We start from the raw sequence: 21,969 nt of genomic DNA on the forward strand, positions 1-21,969 counted from the left end.
TTCATCAGTTAATAATAGCTAAATAGTTTCAATTTATTTAGCCAGATATGAATTTCTTCTTTTCTTTTTACTTGAATTGCTTAATATACACTGTTTATTGACATCTGTGGTTCCATGAAGAACCTTCAAAATTCAAAACCTTTCCAGTGCACAAAAACATTCTTTGTATTAGTGGAAAGGGTTCTGTCACACTAGAAAATAATAGTCCTTTTAAGAACTGTTACTGTTCACTGAAAGGTTGTTCTTTTAGCCACTGCTGCAAAAACAACCTTTTGAACCTTTATTTTGAAGTCTGTGCCTTTATTTTACTAATTAATTGTATTACATTTTCGGTAACACTTTACAATAAGGTCCAATAGAGCGGTCCAGGTATGACATCACATAGTAGGCCAAAAAGCGAAGTGAGTTAGCATTTTAGCACTTCGAGTTCCTTCGTACTGAAGTCAATGGGTTTTTTATTTAAATGGCTGAAAAAAGGTCTGGGGTGAACACAAGCTCAAGACACTTTCACATTTTCTTCTACGACATAAAATACATCATTATTACCCCACTCGTTATTTTTTTACAGAACAGAGGCTGTCGGGGACATTAAACGTCATCACACCGAAAAGGTAAGCTCAATCCGCTTTTACAGCCTCATTATGCTCATAAATGTGCTATTGTAAACTTAGCTGTGTCAGGTTTGATATTACAAAATTTAAATTTTGACAGATATGTATTAATTTGTTACAGGAGAATGCATCAAAAAAAAATTCAATGGAATGTGTGACACCTGGTGGCTACTTTTGGCTACTTTTGGCACAGCTGTTAGACATATGGCTAAGAGTACAAATTATTTTGTAAAAAATATATTTAATATAAAATAAAAATATTTAGTACAGTACATTTGATTTACAGGCAATTTAAACTTTCAGAACTTTTTCATACTTAAGTATTGTTGAAAACAAAGTGTTGCAATACTATGCTGAGTGTCTTTTTTAAAACAAGACCACACATAGGTCTATATTCCAAAGCATTCTTAAATTACAACCACTTAAGTTTGGATAGTACATTTATTCACATCTATTCTCTAAAAGGGGGGTGACAGTTAAGGGTGAGGCTGAAGGAAATCCACAAATCCACACATGTACAATAGAGGGCGCTGCTCAAACAAAGCTTTCAGCTGTGCTGGATTGCAGAAGTAGAGGAAAAATCTATAGATTAAAATTGTTATTGCGATTAATCGCACACTTATCGTGAAATTAAGCATTTGCCATTTATCTCATTAAACCAGGGGCGGTTCTAGACCCTTTTTAGGGGGGCTTCAGATTAGCCGTTTTCTTCAGATTAGGCATAAGATTAATAATGAATGTGTACATATTGTGAATTAATTTAATAAACTTAAAATAAACATTAAGGGCTTTAAATTAAACACATGCGTTATTAACGTTGACAGCACTAAACGAAACACAAATGTACACATGTACAACCCCAAATCAGAAAAAGTTGGGACAGTATGGAAAACGCAAAAATTTTTTTACTAAATTTACTTTGACTTGTATTTCATTGCAGACAATATGAACAAAAAATATATTAATGTATAATATATTCAAACATTTCATGTTTTGTCTGGTCAACTTCATGTCATTTCTAAATATGCATCTTTTCCTGTCATTAAGACCTGCAACACATTTAAAAAAAAGTTGGGACAGTAAAGCATTTACCACTTTGTAATGTTGCCATTCCTTTTCACAACACTTAAAAGACATTTAGGGACTGAAGACACCAAGTGATGAAGTGTTTCAGGTGTAATTTTGTCCCATTCTTCCTGCAAACAAGTCTTAAGGTGGGCAACAGTACGGGGTCTTCGTTGTCGCATTTTGCGCTTCAAAATGCGCCACACATTCTCTATTGAAGACAGGTCGGGACTGCAGGCAGGCCAGTCAAGTACCCGTACCATCTTCCTCCGCAGCCAGGACTTTGTAATGTGTGCAGAATGTGGTTTTGCATTGTCTTTTTGAAATATGCATGGACGTCCCTGGAAAAGATGTCTTCTTGAAGGCAGCATATTATGCTCCAAAATCTCTATGTACTTTTCAGCATTAATGGTGCCTTCACAGAAGTGCAAGTTACCTTTGCCAAGGGCACTGACACAACCCCATACCATGACAGACCCTGGCTTTTGGACTTGTTGCTGGTAACAGTCTGGATTATCCTTTTCTTCTTTGGTCCGGAGCACACGGCGTCCATTCCTCCCAAAAAATACCTCAAATATGGATTCATCTGACCACAGTACACGTTTCCACTGTGTGATGGTCCATCCCAGATGTCTCCGAGCCCAGAGAAGTCGACGGCGCTTCTGGACACTGTTAACATAGGGCTTCCTTTTGGCACAGTACAGTTTTAACTGGCATTTGTGGATGTAACTACGTATTGTGGTACTTGACAAAGGTTTGCCAAAGTAGTCCTGAGCCCATGTGGTGATATCGCTTATAGATGAATGACGATTCTTGATGCAGTGCCGCCTGAGGGATCGGAGATCACAGATGTTCAGCTTAGGCTTGCGCCCTTGTCCTTTGCGCACTGAAATTCCTCCAGATTCCTTGAATCTTTTAATTATGTTATGCACTGTTGAATGTGAAATATCCAAATCTCTTCCTATCTTTCTTTGAGGAACATTGTTTTTAAACATTTCAATAATTTTCTCACGTATTTGTTGGCAAACTGGCGATCCTCTGCCCATCTTTGCTCCTAAAGGATTAGACCTTTCTTGGATGCTGCTTTTGTACCAAATCATAATTACAATCACCTGTTGACATCACCTGTTTCAAATCAAATCATTATTTAACCATTTTACCTCATTACTAGCCCTAAATTGCTCCTGTCCCAACTTTTTTTTAAATGTGTTGCAGGTCTGAATGACAGGAAAGGATGCATATTTACAAATGACATGAAGTTGACCAGACAAAACATGAAATATTTTGTGTTCATATTGTCTGCAATGAAATACAAGTCAAAGTAAATTTAGAAATCACTTCTTCTTTTTTTTTTTTTGCGTTTTCCATACTGTCCCAACTTTTTCTGATTTGGGGTTGTATTTCAATACAAATACAACTCTTCATTGTTGTTAGCACAAGTCCATTAAAGGTGAAGTGTAGTATTTATGAGTATTTATGACAGGAGTGCAATATAATATACATAACTATATTTTCAGTGGAGTATAAAGACCTTATATAATGAACCGTTATGTTTGTATTACCTTAGAATGAGCCATTTCTATCTAAATACATTGCGTGTCCTCTTACAGTGAAGAGCACTGGCTACTCTCTGCTGTCTCAGACGATGACATCTTTGTCCTGTGTTGGCCATCGGTGGGCGGTGGGTGGTTGCAATTGGCAACATCACCGCTATATGTCGTAAAAATTTACATAGTGCACCTTTAGTTAATGTTGATGCAAATGGTGAAAATAACATCAACTAAGATTAATAAATGTTTCACAAGTATTTTTCATTGTTAGTTCATGTTAAAGGGATAGTTCACCCAAAAACGAAATTTTTATGTTTATCTGCTTACCCCCAGGGCATCCAAGATGTAGGTGTCTTTGTTTCTTCAGTAGAACACAAATGAAGATTTTAGTTGCAGTGTGATAGTCGTATAATGCATGTCAATGGGGATATTTTAGAGTATGAGAGCTATGAGAGTAAAAACACACAGACATACGAATCCATATTAAACCATGCGGCTCGTGGTGACTAGAGCTTAGATCAGGCTCAAAAAATCAAGCTATGGCATAGCTTTCTGCCCACCCAATTAGGCTAATAAAGTAATGATTAAAAAAAAACAAGAACAATCAAGGGCCCGGCACGACCTGGCCCGAGGATAGTGCCGGGAAGTCTCAGCCCGACCCAGTCAAGTTCGTCTCGGGCAGGGAATCTAAACTCTAGTGGTGACACAACGAAACGATCGGTATTTATGTCATTTTTTTACCTCTTATCAGACGAATGTCATCTAGTATTCCCAGCGCCATAACTTCCGGCGAATAAGGTCAAAATACTGGCGTGATCAAAGATATATATACTTAGTTAGATGCCTCATTCGACCGATCCGTGCAGGCACTGGGGAATGAGGAATGAGGAATCTATGTGTATATCTATGATCGCGGCGATATTTTGCATGTATTTGGATGTACCTTATTCGCCGGAAGTGATGGCGTGGGGACGGCTGATGCAGAGCCATAGAAAAAAATGTTTTTGTTTTTTTTTACACAAACGCATCGATTCGCTTCAGAAGGCCTTTATTAACACCCTGGACCCGCGTGGAGCACGTTATTTGACGGACAGATGCATTTTTTTATGGACTTAAAAAAACAGAGCAACTATTATTACAATGCTTGGATTAGCCAGAAAATGTTTAATATAACTCAGATTTTATTCGTCTGAAAGAAGAATGTCATATACACCTCTGATGACTTGAGGGTGAGTAAATCATGGGCTAATTTTCATTTTTGGGTGAACTGTCCCTTTAACAAATAGAACCTTTTATTATTGTGATAGCAAATTTTGTCAAGAACATGGTGTTAGGATTTTGATCCAATTTACTGACAAAATTTTAATTTGTGCTATTAAGCCACGTGCACACACACACACACACACACACACACACAATGATTAATGCAACATTCATGTAGCTTGGTAGGATGTTTTGCGTCAGCACTCCTATAAACTGTAATTTTCTTTTTTAAAATACACCTAACATTGTCATCAGACCTGTTTGCACTGCTCACCTTGCTTCATGAGTGACCTAAAAGAATTGCAATTTATATCCATCTTCTGTGCTAGAAGTTCCAGAACACATTATGGTTGTAATTTACTTAAACCTTTATGTGACCGTCTAATTACATGAGTAACTACTGAGTAATAACATAGATTGTTCTTACCTGGAAATGTTCTGTAATTTAACAATGTGATAAGCAGGAGACGTTGTTATTCACTGCAGATGACCTTCTTTTCTGGCTTGTCACAGCTCTAGGCATATTGTATGTTGTGGGTGGTCAGCATCTGTGGAGGAAAATGATCAAATGTTTGCATGCTTAGCCAGTTAACGTTAGCCAGAGGCTTATCCTGCAAGATCATCATGGAGAGGAATTTTATTCAGTGAACACTGAAGTCGAAATTCATTGCATTAGAAATAAAATGGCATCTACAAACAAATTATGCTTTGTCAAAACTAACTTCACGAAATTGCACAATCATTTTTAATCAGCTGGTCTCAAGGTGCCTTTTAGTGGATTCATGAAGTCAGTTTGCCCAGGTGTTGTTCATCACAGTAACTATTAGAATCCCCAAAAGGGATTTTTCTTAGTGATGCCAAAAAAACTAGTAAACAGTTTTTTTTCCTTCTCCTCAGTGGGTAGAATATTTTAATAACCTGAAAAAACTTTTTTCCACTACAACAAATGGAAAGATTCCATGGATGTTAAAGGTTCTCCAAGGAACCATCAATGCCTATAAAGAACCTTTATTTTAAAGAGTAGTAAGAGATCCATTAGCAAAACATTAAAAGTCAATGAAGCTATAGCCTAAGGGATATTTTGGTCTACATAATACGATTTGTTTGGAAATATTTTGCTGCTGTACTTACCCAGAATGTCCAAAGCCAGCATGAAGGGCATTCACAGTTTCAAGGGCATTAAGTGAGAACATAAAATTGCCCCAGCTAGATCCACCCTAATGCGATTGTAAATGCGATAATGAAACAGGACCAAAATTGTAGGAATCATTTATTAAAAGTGACATTTAATTTCAGATAACACAACACAGATTAAAAGTTAAAGGGTTAGTTCACCCAAAAATTTTATTTATGTCATTAATTACTCACCCTCCTGTCATTCCAAACTGATTAGACCTTCGTTCATCTTCGGAACACAAATGAAGATATTTTTGATGAAATCGTTTCTGAACCAGCCATAGACTGCAACATCATCGCAACTTTCAAGGCTCAGAAAGGTAGTAAAGACGTTGTAAAATTAGTCCATGTGACTACAGTGATTCAGCCTTTGGCCCCATCCACACGAAGCCAGAGCTTTCCCTATCCAATCTTTTTTTTTTTTGCGTACACACAAGAGCATTGAAAACGGCTCAAAACGATGTAGTATACATGCCAGGCCAGTATGTGGCGCTGTAATTCTGCCACAGAAATACACTAAAAACGGAGAAGAAGAGTTGTGGCAAGAAGGGGTACAGCAACAGTCGAAGGTGAGGCAAAATCTCACAATAAAATAACAATAAATGAATGTGCTACTTACCAGATGTGTTTTATTAACGCCTACACCTACCCCAACCCAATACCTATCCTTACAATACAGCAAATACAGTAATTATACAACGCAGTATTGATGTGCGCATGCCCAGTGCCCGTAGTTGTATCATTTCTAGTCTTTCCCGTTCAGGATATGGTGTGATGACATCACCGTTTCACAAAATATACGGATTGGCTGTACACACGAAAAGGCAAGGGTGTTGTTTTCAGATTGATCCACTCTGGGACCCGGTTTAAAAAAATATCGGTTTCATGCTCCCAAAACGCCGGATCCGTGTGGACGAAACGCTGATACAAAATTTTAACGTATACAGCTAAACGTGTCTCCGTGTGGACGAAAATACTTTTTGTGCACAAAAAAACAAACAAAAAGAACGACATTATTCAACAATTTCTTCTCTTCCACGTAGTAAACTCAGTGCAGCGCTTCCGGGTTCTACATCAGAACTCCGGCTCATTAATGGCCAACGCTTTTCACGTGAGCACAACGACGCATGCATGCAATGCTGCTGCAGGTGCTAATGAGACAACGTTTTGACGTAGAACCCAGAAGGTCTGCACTGTGTTTACAATGTGAACAGCATAAGTGACTGACATGAAAGAGAAGAAATTGTTGAATAAAGTAGTTATTTTGCACACAAAAAGTATTCTCGTCGCTTCATACCATTAAGGTCGAACCACTGGAGTCACAGACTATTTTAACAATGTCTTTACTACCTTTCTGGGCCTTGAAAGTTGCAATGACGTTGCTGCCTATGGCTTAAAAGGTGTCATGAACTGCCTTTTTTTATTTTTTTTATACTGTTGTCTGAGGTCAACTTATGACGTTTGCGTGGTTTTTACATTCAGATACATCATAATGAATAAGTAATAGGCTATTTTCTGCCTTGGTTTTGAGGCTTTCTGAAGAAACGCTCGGTTTTGATGGGCGTGCCGCACTGAAGACTTGGAAGTAAAAAGATTTGCATATTTAATGAGCTTCAGCTCCTCTCGGTAGGGGAGTGCGGGGCACAACCTAACGCGGGGATATTAGTAACACGCATGTTTTAACCCTTTCCACACATGCCAGAATGACCAAACTTAGTGTATTTACTAGTTGCCATATCAACATTATTTAGAGAAAAAATAGCGCCAACATTTTAAAATCTCTGGAAGATATTACTGAACATGTATTTAACCATAGCAAAAGTACATTTCTTACTTAAGTTTAGTTTTCATCTCTGTTTTTTGTGTTTATTTAAAATAAGACAAATCCAATATTATTTTAATCTTATATCTGTTATTTAACAGTTGAGTTCGTTCTTTAATGCGGATCTAACAGCAGAAGACACGAGCCGCGATTTAAATCCCAGGTGGGGTGTGTTGTAACACTGCGTTACAATGAGCCCCTATTAGAAATATGCCATTATATTCTATACTTTTATTAATTCTTTTGAGAAACCATGAGAAAAGGGTGAATAATGACTGAGAGTCAATGTTCAGAAATTATTCATTATTATTATGTTTTGAACTATGCTGTTTAGCTGTATTTAGCTATGTCTTTGTTTTCAAACTCAAAAATGAGTATATTTTTAATGATTAAAAAATGCCATTATTTTATTTAAAAAAGTTAATAATTGTATTTTGTTGACAAAATATTTTAGTTTGTCTTGGATATTTTTTGATTATATCAGATAACATTTTAAGCTGTCATTTGGTCATGTTACAATGTACCCCACCACATGTTACAATGTACCCCAACTATGGGGCATGTTGTCACATTTCACTTCCATTCTTTCGGGGTAAATGACGAGAAAAGTATACACTGTATTAATGAAACAAAACCACATAATTGTACTAGACATGTGTGCAATTAATGTGGGAAAAAATAAATACTCTGAACCCCAAGTGGATTTACACAAACTGAGAAAGTCAAAAAGCGTTAGGTTGTGCCCCGCTCTCCCCTACATGTGGAAATTGTTTTGAAAGCGTCTGGGGAAACGCTCACAGGACTCGCAAAATATCTTTATCAAACAAACACAATAATTCATCTCTCATCCACCCACAATTGATTGGAATGCTCGATCAGTGAATATAACCGCAAACCATACACACATACATGTGCGTGTGTGCAAGAAAGGAATGTTATTTCACTATATAAGATAGCCTGTCTGCAGTCTGAAAAACACATAGCCCCGGGGACGTTGGGCTTTTAAAAAAGTAAAGTCCGAGCCCTGGCCCTGGCCCATAACGTTACAAATCCGTATTATGATCACGAATGAAGCAATAACACTTCAAATAGAGGATTCTCCAGCCTGTGACCACGTGCTAAGGTATGTAATCAATAGATCTGTAACAATGCAATACTAACACATAAAAAAACATGTTTTACTCATATAAGTGTGTGTTGCACCGTTCCTGTCGGATCCAATATAGAAGGCACAGCATTGTTTTAATCTCAATATGTCTGCAAATCCAGTCTCGACCTGTATCTTGTTTACAATCGATTCTGCGGTGAAATGAAGCGAACAAATGTGTAATGTCTTACGCACGTGAGATGGAACGTCATATTTATTGCTCGGGCTTGAGGCGGTGCTTCTGCATTCTATGACGTCAGTGGTCGACATATTCTGAGATCGATCGTTTTCTGGGCCTGGTGTCTATAAAAGCTTATCTTTGACTAACAAGGAAGTTTTCAGCTGTGAAACCTACAGGATATTCTTATATCACGATGAACTTTTATATACCAAAGGCTCAAAGGAAAGTTGATTTCTCAATTCATCACCCCTTTAAATCAGGATATTTGCGATATTTATTTTGTTCCGTTCTAAGAAAAATGTAGAAGATTAAAAGATGGATTTAAACTATCCACTTTTTCATGAAATTGAAAAAATGGAATTATCGAATCATTATTAGTATTTTATCAGTGTCGGCAGCAAACACAATGGTTAAAATGAAATGCCTATATTTGTATTTAACAGAAATAATTATTGCAGGTTTGCATAATATCCTTTGCATTTCAATGTTTTTATTCACTTTGCGGGATACTGAATCTGTTTTTGTGCAAATGAATGAGAAAAAGTAGCTTGCGTTGCTTATTTGAAAAGTAATCTGATTATGTAACTATCATTACTTGTAATGCATTGACCTCAACACTGTTAGTTAACATAATGCATGAACTAACATTAGTGAGCAATGGATTTGTTACAATATTAATAAATCTTTATTAACATTAGTTAATAAAAATAAGATCAAAGTATTTTTCGCTCATGTTAACAAATGGAACCTTATTTTAAAGTGTCGCCAAATATATTAAGAACATTGTCTGTTAGGATTTTGATCCTGTTCACTGACAAAATTTCAATTCAAATTACTCGATCCACCCTATAATGCGATTGTAAATTCAATAATGAAACAGAACCAAAATTGGTGGAATCGTTTATTAAAAGTGATATTTTTAATTTCAGAGAACATAACACAGATTAAAAGTTAAATCAAGATGTTTGCTATATTTATTTTGTTCTGCTCTAATAAAAATATAGAAGATTAAAAGATGGATTTAAAAGACCAACTTTTTCATGAAATTGAAAAAAAATTTAATTAGTTTCTTGAGTGAAACATTTTCTTAAACCCTGCAGTTTTTCTATATTTGGGTCTCCAACAAAAAAAAACTGCTCATAACAGGCCTTTTTATGGCTAATAATATACTAATATTTATCTACACAGACATATCATTTTTTAAACACTGAACTAAACTAAATAATACACTCATTTTCACATTCAAGAACACTTCTTATCCATATGGTTTAGCTTCAGTGAATTTGGCCCAGGTGAGCTGTTTCTGATTAGTTTATACTCAATAAGGTGGGATTTTTCCCTAAAGTGCATCTCTGTACATTTCTATTTACAATTATACATACTACTGTATATAAGATATACCAGAGGTCGTATAAAAGGGTTTGAAACTGCCATGTTTCTCAGATCGGCTTGTACAGCAGCGTTGTGACATATTTCTTCTTATACCGGTGGGTGGCACTCAGAACCATTACGCCATCCTGTCAGAGAGTCGGACGAGATACAGAGTCATCAGAACAGACTTGAAATCAATACGGGTTCATCTCACGGAGATCTTTAAGTTGCTTTGTTACCTTAATGGACAGAGCGTACAGGTGATTAAGCATGACGTGGTTGGGCTCAGGGAGCAAAGCTGGATCACACTGTTAGAAAACAGGAGCACATTTCAATTAGCCTGAACTCGTTTCCATTGGCGGCATCTGTTTTGGACCTTACAATGCAATTATGCAAATTAAACACTTTTAAGTAATAAAGTGTAAAAAGTTTAATTAAAACAATTACTCTAATTACAGGGTTTCCCAGTATGGGTCTCGATCCCCAAAAGGGAATCATTTGGACTACTTCATTTTCATATAAATGTTCCATGCCTTTTTCAATAATTCAGATTTAAATCAATTTGCTAATCATTTGATTGTGATCAATTGTGAACCCGATCAACCTATTCACTGAAAAGACAAGAACTCACATCACTATGGTTTGCAAGCAAGTCTTAAGGCTTGTTCACATCCAAGAACGATAACTATAATGATGACTATATCATTCTGTTTATTCGAAGCACACGCTTCGGTTTTGTCATCTGTCGCGTTAAATGCTCAAGCATTAAACCAGGATGGATTCTGATTGGCTGTCAAAGTTTTTATCGTTCATCAGCTGGGAAAGGGATTCCAACGATAGTGTTTTTCCGTGTCGTTATAGTTGTGGTGTGGACTGCGCTATTCTTTTATATTTAGAATGATTTTTAGAACTATATCTTTATCGTTATAGATATGTCTATGGTGTGAACAGACCTTTAATCTATACAAGAGCAATATTTGCAGGTTATATATTTAAGAGCAGAGCAGCGCTATAAGTGCACGTTATACAGTAGATTCTAAAGTTATAGAGAGAATTGTGTATATTTAAGCATAATAAAACAACTAATTAAAAACAAAATCAATTAATTAATTTTCATAACTTTTCCAGGGCTGAAAAATGTTATTTTGTAAAACATAATTTGTGATATCTTCTGATGCTCCCAGAGAACTATGAAATGCAATTATAAATATTTCTTCCTAAATTCTAATTCATTTTCCCCCTCATTTCTTTGTTGTCCGTTTTATTTTTTTCTGGATTTAGTGTTTTATGATTTAATACAAATAAATTCATAAAACTTCAATTTAATTCATCTTTAAAAATGTAAGTCAACTGTTTTGCTTGTCTAATAATCTGCACTTTTACTCTATAAATTACAGCAAGGACATTTAAATATTTTGTTATTATTAACTATTATTATTATTATTTTAAGAAGCACATTTTACAAAACAATAGTTACACATTTCTGTTGTCAGTTCTGTAAGTTAAACGTATACTGAAGTATACGTGAAGTATGTGAAGACGAAAACAAGAGCATGTTGACTTTGTATTATTTAATAATGTGATTTAATAATCACATACACTAGACCAAATATTGAATTTGATTAATTGTAAAGCCCTACTTTTGATATATAAATTCCTTGAAATTCCTTAAATTACAGTAAAAATTGACATTTTTATTTCACAATTCCATCCGATTTTTACGCATCACAAAGGTCTTAGGGCCTTACATCAAATCAAATCATTTAATAGAGAATGGTAATATGATGGTAATCTTATCTGTCATTTTTACAGGCCTAATGCAAGGTCCTAATGCAGATACTCACTGAGATGCCTGTGTCCTTATTGAGGATGACCTGTAGGAGATGAGGGGGCAGGATGGGGGGAGATTTGAATTTCTCCTCCTGTTTGGGGACGTAAACGTCCTGATGGTACGGCCCAGGAGGAGAGCTGGACAGGTCTATAATCAATAAAGAAAATGTGTCACAACAACCCATGACTAACCATTTTTGGCCATTAACGATACATCAAGTAGCAGATCATTTTCAGTTTTTTTGTGATTAAAAAGCTCTAAACATGAAGAAAGTAAATGGTTGTTCAAACCTGACATGTCCGAGCATTTCTGTGAATCCACCATGAGTGCATCGAACACCTCAAAGTCTGTCTTCTTCACCTGGATGATGTTGTTGACCGTGCCGAGCTGGTTGGTCACCACAGGCTGAAGAGAAAAAAGGTCAGTATTATGCTGGTTATATAGTACTGATGGAGGATGATGATGATGATGATTGATGTCTCCGTCACCTCTGTCGGGTCATGCGTCCACTGTCCATCCACAAAGAATTTATACTGGTGTTCACCCTCAGGCAAATCCACGATCGCCACAAAGTTGTTTTGACTATCGAAAAAAGAGAGGTAAAAATTTATTTTAAATGAATGGATTTGAAATTCATATTAAAGATATCAGTAGAATACATTCAGCAGAAGACTTCTCCTCCGTTTGTAACAGTGTGTTACGTACCAGTGTTACATTAGTATTATTTCTGTCATGACAACTCTTGGGAGTGTTTGGCATGGTAATGGATATGACTGTTGATATTTGAGCAGCGAACTCATAGGCTGCTGATACAGCAGGAACCAATCAGCTGTGCCCTATAGAGAATGATGTGATTTCAAGCAGATTGAGTTTCAGACCATCTAGAGTTTCATGACAGAACTGGATATTTATATTATATTATTAGCGCTGTCCAATTGATTAATCATATTCAAAATAAAACTTTGTTTACATAATGTGTGTATAATTATTATGTATATTTAAATACACACTCATTCATGTACACTCACCTAAAGGATTATTCGGAACACCAAACTAATACTGTATTTGACCCCCTTTCGCCTTTAGAACTGCCTTAATTCTACGTGGCATTGATTCACCAAGGTGCTGAAAGCATTCTTTAGAAATGTTGGCCCATATTGATTGGATAGCATCTTGCAGTTGATGGAGATTTGTGGGATGCACATCCAGGGCACGAAGCTCCCGTTCCACCACATCCCAAAGATGCTCTATTGGGTTGAGATCTGGTGACTGTGGGGTCCATTTTAGTACAGTGAACTCATTGTCATGTTCAAGAAACCAATTTGAAATTATTCGAGCTTTGTGACATAGTGCATTATCCTGCTGGAAGTAGCTATCAGAGGATGGGTACATGGTGGTAATAAAGGGATGGACATGGTCAGAAACAATGCTCAGGTAGGCCGTGGCATTTAAACAATGCCCAATTGGCACTAAGGGGCCTAAAGTGTGCCAAGAAAACATCCCCCACACCATTGCACCACCATCACCAGCCTGCACAGTGGTAACAAGGCATGATGGATCCATGTTCTCATTCTGTTTACGCCAAATTCTGACTCTACCATCTGAATGTCTCAACAGAAATCCAGACTCATCAGACCAGGCAACATTTTTCCAGTCTTCAACTGTCCAATATTGGTGAGCTCGTGCAAATTGTAGCCTCTTTTTCCTACTTGTAGTGGAGATGAGTGGTACCCGGTGGGGTCTTCTGCTGTTGTAGCCCATCCGCCTCAAGGTTGTGCGTGTTGTGGCTTCACAAATGCTTTGCTGCATACCTCGGTTGTAACGAGTGGTTATTTCAGTCAAAGTTGCTCTTCTATCAGCTTGAATCAGTCGGCCCATTCTCCTCTGACCTCTAGCATCAACAAGGCATTGTCGCCCACAAGACTGCCGCATACTGGATGTTTTTCCCTTTTCACACCATTCTTTGTAAACCCTAGAAATGGTTGTGCGTGAAAATCCCAATAACTGAGCAGATTGTGAAATACTCAGACCGACCCGTCTGGCACCAACAACCATGCCACGCTCAAAATTGCTTAAATCACCTTTCTTTCCCATTCTGACATTCAGTTTGGAGTTCAGGAGATTGTCTTGACCAGGACCACACCCCTAAATGCATTGAAGCAACTGCCATGTGATTGGTTGATTAGATAATTGCATTAATGAGAAATTGAACAGGTGTTCCTAATAATCCTTTAGGTGAGTGTATATATTTAAGAAATATTTGCATATATATATATATATATATTGATTTATTTATAATGTATTATTATAAATCTTTTTTAATATTACTATTTAGGTTTGCTTTTATGCATTTCATTTTTACAAAACTTTTTTTAATAGTTCTAGTTAACGTTAAATGTTACGTACCTCCTAATCAAAGGAATCTTATTGATCCAATTATTAAAAGAGCCAGAAATATAGACTTCTTTTCCAGCTCCTGTCCACCGAAACACAGTGGGTCGATCTAAAGTGAGAACCTTTTCACTGTTCTCCAGGTCTGATCTCCAGTCAATGAATTCCTCTTTTACTAATGGTGCCTAATAGAAAATTAAAGACAGAACACATGGTCATCATATCTAAATTATGATATCTTCATAAGCAGACAGATAATGTGAGCCAAGCCATACTTTGATATCCTCCCCGTGAAAAATATCGGCATCTTCTGGGCTGTCCATCAGGATTTTAGGACGGTCTCCTTCCTTGGTTCCTCGACTGTCCCTTCTGTGGGTCTTTTCATGGCCCATGCCCGCCCTCTCACTGCTTGTGTTACCCATAGTGCTCTTAACAAGCCTTCCCACAGGTCACACAGGGCGAGTAGCCAGCGAGTTGGGCTCGAAATGATCTGTAACACAAAACAAACAGCGTAAGAAACATGGTGATCTTAATATAATGCATCACTAATCCTATATAAAACATGGATTTTCCAGCAATCAGGGAACATTCTAAGAACATTGGAAAGGTGAACAAACGTTATTCCAGTAACATTAATAGAACATTGTTCAAAGTTATCTGGTCTTCAATAATGCCCTCAAAATGTTATTTAAACATCGTTCATGAGCAACTTTTTTTTTCTGAATTACTTACTACTTGTAAAAGTAACACTCCCATAATATGTGACCCTGGACCACAAAACCAGTCATAAGTCGCACGGGTATATTTGTGGCAATAGCCAACAATATATTGTATGGGTCAAAATTATCCATTTCTCTTTTATTTCAAAAATCATTAAGATATTTAGTAAAGATCATGTTCCATGATGATATTTTGTCAATTTCTTACCGTAAATATATATTAAAAAATTATTAGTAATAGTAAGATGCATTGCTAAGGACTTCATTTGGACAACTTTAAAGGCGATTTTCTAGATTTTTTTGTACCCTCAGATTCCAGATTTTCCGATATTTGTATTTCGGCCAAATATTGTCATATCCGAACAAACCATACATTAATAGAAAGCTTATTTATTCAGATGATGTACCAATCTAAAATAAAACTGACACTTATGACTGGTTTTGTGGTCCAGGTTCACATATTTGAAAATGTACAACATGGAATATTTCCTTAAAGTTTTGTATGAAAAATTATAAAATGCAATGTTTCCTTAAAGTTTTGTATGAAACATTATAAAATGGAATGTTTCTTTAAAGTTTAGTATTAGCCAAGGAAAAATTGTAAACTTTTAAAACATTTAGAATACTGGATGTTTTGATCGCTCAGGGAACGTTTAGAATATTTTTTTCATATCTTAATGGGAACATATTTTGTTAGCTGACTTCTGAAAGTCGGGCATAGGTTCTGAACTCACCTTTTCTGCTTTTTCCATACACTTTTGTTTGCAGTTAATTCAGCTTAACATACAGACTTAAATAAGTATGGCCCCATTAAATGGCTTGATGAGAGAAACATTTCTTTCTGGTTGTTTTGCCTTTTAAAACAGGACAATTTAGATAAAATCATGAGTTGCTTAATTCTAACGTTAATCAGTTGCAGGCGAAATTTGTAAATAAGGAACAGAAACATTATCATTCTTTTGGATACTTTCATTGGCTTCATATTTTTGGCTGTCAGGTTATTGTAGCCTAATTGTTGCATACTATATAGTGATTGGTCTGAATCAAACATCTGAGTTCCCAGTCCAAATTGGTTATTTATCTTGCAAGCACTGTCATTTCTCCTTCTTTAAAATATGCTAATCTAATGTACACTTGCTCAACAAAACAACATTTTGACAACGCTGACAGCTCCATTAATTTAACTGCGTACTTCAGTGCTGAAGCTTCAGATCTAACCTCGAGGCACAATTTCTATAGCTGTTTTTTTCCATATGGTTTATAGTAAACTGACTCTACTGCAAGGTCACAAGCTCTCAATGGAAGTCTGGCAAAAAAAGATAAGGAGAGCCAGTAACTTAAGGCTCAAACGTATGAAAGAAGATGTATCGTCCATCAATCTATTTTTCCTTTAGTAGCAGCCTTCATATAAATTTCAATATCAATCTTCACTATGACGGGAAAATAATGACTGTGAAACTATGCAAATACCGTTATAATAACAAACATACGCTGTCGCGCGCCGCTGCAACACTGTAGTAGTGCTAAGTACGTTATACAGTTAGCCGCATCGAGTATTCTTATCGACTGCAATATTGCCACACATTTATCATTTTTGAAATAATTTAATTACGGTTGCACAATTTTAACGTGACAGGACTTACATTCCCTTTTGCGCAGTACCGTGTGAATTCGCGACCGCTACTTGCCCTCGATCACAGTTATTTCGTCATTTTTTCATTCACGTTGGTTATCGTCACACACACAACATCCTCGCATCCACTCCGCCCACCGCGGACTATAAACTCCACTCCGCATGCGCGACTTCAACTAGAAGTCGGAGAGAAGCAGCTGTTTATCTGCGCATGCGCGTTTCTCAAAATAAACTAGGGGAACAACACCGTCATGACAGGTATGATAGAGGGGGTAGACTTACCGTGTTTTTTACTCAGAACGACAATTTGGAATGTAAAGAACATTATACAGTTATTGATTGTATTAGTAAAATACATAAAAGAGGGCTCAATGCAAACCAAGTGTTTCACATGTTGTAAATGACTTCAAATTATGTCAATCTTTTGGAACAAACTAAAAACAAAAAAGCAATGAAAACGTAATGCTTTGAAAGCACTGGATTTTATGTATTTTTTATGTATTTTTTCATTTCCTGGCAGCTAATTGTTAATGTGACATTGTGAGTGTTCTCGTGGCATTGATTAATAATAAAAAAATATATATATATTTTTTTTTATGTTCTCATGGCATTGATTAATAATGAAAAAGAACAAATGAAAGAAAAAAAAGTTTTTCATTTCCTGGCAGCTAATGTCAATGTATTCAAAGAGGAATTATGCGCACATCCAAAAAAAAAATTGTGCTCGAAAAAAAAAAAAAAAAAAACCTGACGAAGACACTTGGGTCGAAAAGTTAGTTTCCTTGGGAGCTGCAGTGGCGGTTCTCGTCTACTTTGAGCTAATGTTAATGTGACAGTGTGAGTGTTCTCATGGCATTGATTAATAAAAAGATTAACAAAAATTGTTTTTCAATCCCTGGTAGCTGACTTGTGGCATGAGTGTCTCATGTCATTAATTACAAATAAAATAAAAACCCTGTATAAGCTACATCTCCTAGATCATTTAGCTAATTTCCCACAGCTTATATCGTCTATAATTTAATGAATGCAGACGTATGGCTGAATTCGCATGCATTTCTGGCATAGAAATATGTGGTAAAAGTAGTACGAATTCAGCATAATTAGGCCTATGTCTGTCACTCACAGCCTCCGTTTCATTCAAAGATGGCGCTGCTGTGAATAAGGTCTTGGCACTCCTTCTCTAGAAGCTAAATCTTTATTAGACCATGTAACTTATAATAGAACACCCATGAAATGCTGCAGTCACAAGTGTGCAGCAGTTATCACATTTCCCCCCCATGAAATGTCTTTTTGTTTGTTTTCATGGCAGTTGACACGAAATGTGCTTCGGTATTGTCCATATATGGGAAAATGTGCGATGTCTATTAACCGCCACTGGATGGAGACATTTAACCATCACTCCACCACCATCATTTTTCCAATTGAAAGACCACAAGAGATGGTGGTGGTCACGGGAATTAAATTGAATTGATTTTACTGTCATTTTATTTACGATCCCAAGATCTCTATAGTGAATGTGTACATTTAATAACAATAATCTCGAACATAAAGTGTGCACAGCGTGAATGGTGTAGCCTACATGTGTCTGAGTTTTCCGCTGTTAATGCTTTTCCTCAGTCACAGTGTCTCATCAGATTCATTGTGTGTGTCATGCAAAGTGCAATTACTCCCCCACTGGCTTTCCCTCTGTCATAGCCAGTGTTACTGAGTAGACCATCCACTACACACACACACACACACACACACACACATTCTTGCTCCCCTTTCGCACCCTCCCACTTAAACATTCAGTGAAAAATGCTGGTTTGACTTTGAGTGCATTAAAAAGGACGATTGCTGTGCAAAAACAAGAATGCATTACATGTTTTACTTTGCAATGATTTGCAGTGCTTTTCTGAGTAGAGCAGAATCAGAGAAGGCAACATTTGAATTTGCATTTGTGATCCCCTTCAAGCTCATCCTATTAGACAGCACACCGTTTTGCTTATACACATAGACATGCACCAGAAAAGACTAGGGAAAAGAGTGGGAGACAAGCAGATATCAAACCAAAATGGCTTCATAGTCAGAAAATCTAGTATAACGTCTGACATTTCCCATAGGCACAACAACTTTGTTTCTTAATGTTGCCTAATAGCAAAAGCAGAGTGTGGCTATTGAAATGACAGACTCTCTATGTCTCACTTCCTTTTAGACATGAACTACTGGAGCTTCAGTGCTATTTACATTATTTATGATGATAACCTAGCAATACTAGCTCTTTGTTTTGGCCATAGGCTACAATAATAAATTGTCTAATGCAGCTCTTGAAGTAAAATACATATGAAATAGGTGTCAGATGATGCTGCGAAAAGAAGGAAATTACTGACAGAACTCTGTGACACTGATATAGGCAAAAGGAGGTCAAGACTCATGAGAATGCATTATAGCTGAAAATGCTAAAATAATTGGTTGATTGTTTCATGAAATGTGCTTTTAAAAATAGAGACAAAGATGTGAGGTGAGACTGCCAAGACTCCATCAGTTGCATCTGCTCCGTCTGATTGTGTGTGAAACTAAATGTAGAAAGGAAACTGGGTTTTAAAAATGCATTTGTGTTTGGAGAACATCTCACAAACAATATGGGCCATATTTTAATGATAAGCGCATGGTCTGAAGCGCATGGCGCAGGTGCACTTAGGAGTCCGAATCCACTTTTGCTAGTTTAACGATGGAAAAATAGGCGCTTATTTGCACCAGGCGCATGATCCAAAAGCTCTTAATGAGTCATGGGTGTGTTTTGGGAGTTTCAGGAGTGTTTAAAAAAAAATTGTATGAACCTTGTTGGTGTTTTGTAGTTTATGCTATGTTGAAAATTCATGTTTTATTTATATCTTCTTCGAAAAATAAGCATGACAAGTGTACTGCTGCTTTAGTTTTTCTTCTTTGGATAAATAGGCTACACTAACAAATTGACTTCTGCTCTTGAATCTAATTCACTTAGTACTGACATTCCAAGCTGGTCTATGAGAGCATCGATGAGTGCTGACGAGACAGTGATGTCCGACCGTACAGAGTGATGAGGATTGGCATTCTGCCAGACTGTCATCCTTCTCATCGTCTGAGCAGCTGCTGTGAAACGTCTTCAATGGATCACTGCTCGTGACACAACTTCCTTCCGAGTCAAAGGAAAGTGCTGTCAGGAACTGCGATGAGTGCAAGATTCCAGACTGAGTGAGATCATAATGAGTATGAGTTTACAATATTTAAAGTGACCCGCTAGTTCATAAAATATGTGTACCAAATGCATATCCTGTTGTTGTTAGTTCTTTGGAATATGGTGACCAAATAAGTGAAAAACTGAGCTCCTTGTCAGAGGAAACAACTGACACAGTTCATGTGTCCAACTCGGTCAGTGTTGGTGGATACACATAATGGACCGGAAGCATTTTGATGTCAGCCAATTCTGAAGACAAACCATTCTTTGGGGAAGTTGTCCGCTTGTTCCCAAAGGTGGACCAAAACATTGTATTAGCTTTTTTAAGGATGTCAAATGTCAAATATTTTGATGATCACTTTTATTCCTTTGTTGTGGAAAGAGGAGTACAGACTTTTGAAAATTCCTATCTGTCAGATTCCAGACCCCTTGATATTCAGAAACGTTTTTTGAATGATCAGATCTACATCAATCCCAGATACAAACTTTTAAAATGATGTAAATTTTATCTGCTTAATTAAAAAAAATTTTATGTCCTATGCTGGACAGATTTTTTTACTGCTTGAAACTGTCATTATATTCCGCAGTGCGAGTTCTATGAATGTTATTGATATTTTTTCATGACAATAAATGTTTTTAACTCATTAATTGTTTGTTTTATGTTACTGATATTAGGCCAAAATATACCACTTTTTTCTGTAGGGTCTGTAGCCAAGGACAGCACATAATGTGTTGATATTACACATCTTTATGTTAACTTTCCTGACACATTTACTGTGTTAAAATCATTAACACAGGTTGTGTCATTTTGACATTTTGAACACATCCTTTCTAAGAGTGTATACTCCATATCCAGACCATTTAGACAATTGAGCATTTCGGTTCATACAGCATAATGCAAAAAACAAAACTCAAAGTATTCATTTAGAATCCTTCAATATACCGTTCCAAATGGCAGTCTGATATTTCCAAGAGAATGTCAGATGCAGGATAGGCCCCATGGGACAGCGCAGAGGCAGTGACGCTGTGCACTCACAGATGTGTAAAAAGCTCCCTGCCAGGGGCCATGTCTGTCACATCTGCTACTGCAACTTCTCTTAGTGCTCCGAGTTGTACTTTTATTACTTTTATTAGGGCCATCACCACTTCCAGCTGTTCCGTTCCAACAAATATTCTGTACGTCATGAGGGCCGACATAACACTTCACAGTTTTTAATGAATTTGAATTCCCTGTAGTAAAGAGCATATAGATGGAAGTGAAATTTGCCAAGCATTTGTGTACAAATCTTTCTATCTAGGGTGCTCTGCTGTTTAGGGTGCGATGAGTGGGATAGATAGATAGATAGATAGATAGATAGATAGATAGATAGATAGATAGATAGATAGATAGATAGATAGATAGATAGATAGATAGATAGATAGATAGATAGATAGATAGATAGATAGATAGATAGATAGATAGATAGATAGATAGATAGATAGATAGATAGATAGATAGATAGATAGATAGATAGATAGATAGATAGATAGATAGATAGATAGATAGATAGATAGATAGATAGATAGATAGATAGATAGATAGATAGATAGATAGATAGATAGATAGATAGATAGATAGATATATAGATAGATAGATTTCTCAATAAATGACCCACACAACTCAAGTGTAATTTTTGGAGTTAACGTCATGCATTTATTTCCAGCACTACCAGCAAAACTCGGAGTATTGCACAGTCCCTTGAAATAACTGCCTTGCACAATCCAATACAAACTTTCTATAAGCAAATACAGTGGATATGACCATTATGAACAAGGGTGGATATGTTTCAAACCCCTTAAACAGTTCGATATAATGAGTGTTAACCCGGGTGCCAATTTACAGGAGTATGCATGATTTACGGCTAAAAATAAAAAAGGTTTTAGATATTAGAAAGTGTTTTCATCTGCACCAAAACAAATTCAACATCAAATTCAGAACAAATCCAAAGGACAAATTCAACATGATCATACTAC

General features: G+C 36.5%; 1 protein-coding gene across 1 annotated transcript; it reads right to left on the reverse strand.

Annotated features, from left to right (window-relative positions):
- Positions 1-9,699: 9,699 nt before the first annotated feature.
- prkab1a (protein kinase, AMP-activated, beta 1 non-catalytic subunit, a) lies at positions 9,700-16,920 on the reverse strand. Its single transcript, XM_079804192.1, has 8 exons — positions 16,771-16,920; positions 14,684-14,898; positions 14,424-14,593; positions 12,506-12,599; positions 12,308-12,422; positions 12,031-12,164; positions 10,426-10,494; positions 9,700-10,332 (listed from the first exon to the last, which is right to left on the reverse strand). Exons 2-8 carry the CDS (start codon positions 14,828-14,830, stop codon positions 10,255-10,257), a joined length of 807 nt encoding a protein of 268 aa, XP_079660318.1. The 5' UTR covers positions 14,831-14,898; positions 16,771-16,920; the 3' UTR covers positions 9,700-10,254.
- Positions 16,921-21,969: the final 5,049 nt, after the last annotated feature.

The sequence above is a fragment of the Gobio gobio genome (assembly GCF_949357685.1).
Source record: "Gobio gobio genome assembly, chromosome: 22".
Taxonomy (NCBI): Eukaryota; Metazoa; Chordata; class Actinopteri; order Cypriniformes; family Gobionidae; genus Gobio; species Gobio gobio.

Coding starts and splice junctions, on each gene's coding strand:
- prkab1a (XM_079804192.1), bottom strand. CDS start 14,830: ATGGGTAACACAAGCAGTGAGAGGGCGGGCATGGGCCATGAAAAGACC. Junction 12,423..12,505: donor GGACGCATGACCCGACAGAG/GTGACGGAGACA, acceptor TTTTCTCTTCAG/CCTGTGGTGACCAACCAGCT. Junction 12,165..12,307: donor GAAATGCTCGGACATGTCAG/GTTTGAACAACC, acceptor TATTGATTATAG/ACCTGTCCAGCTCTCCTCCT.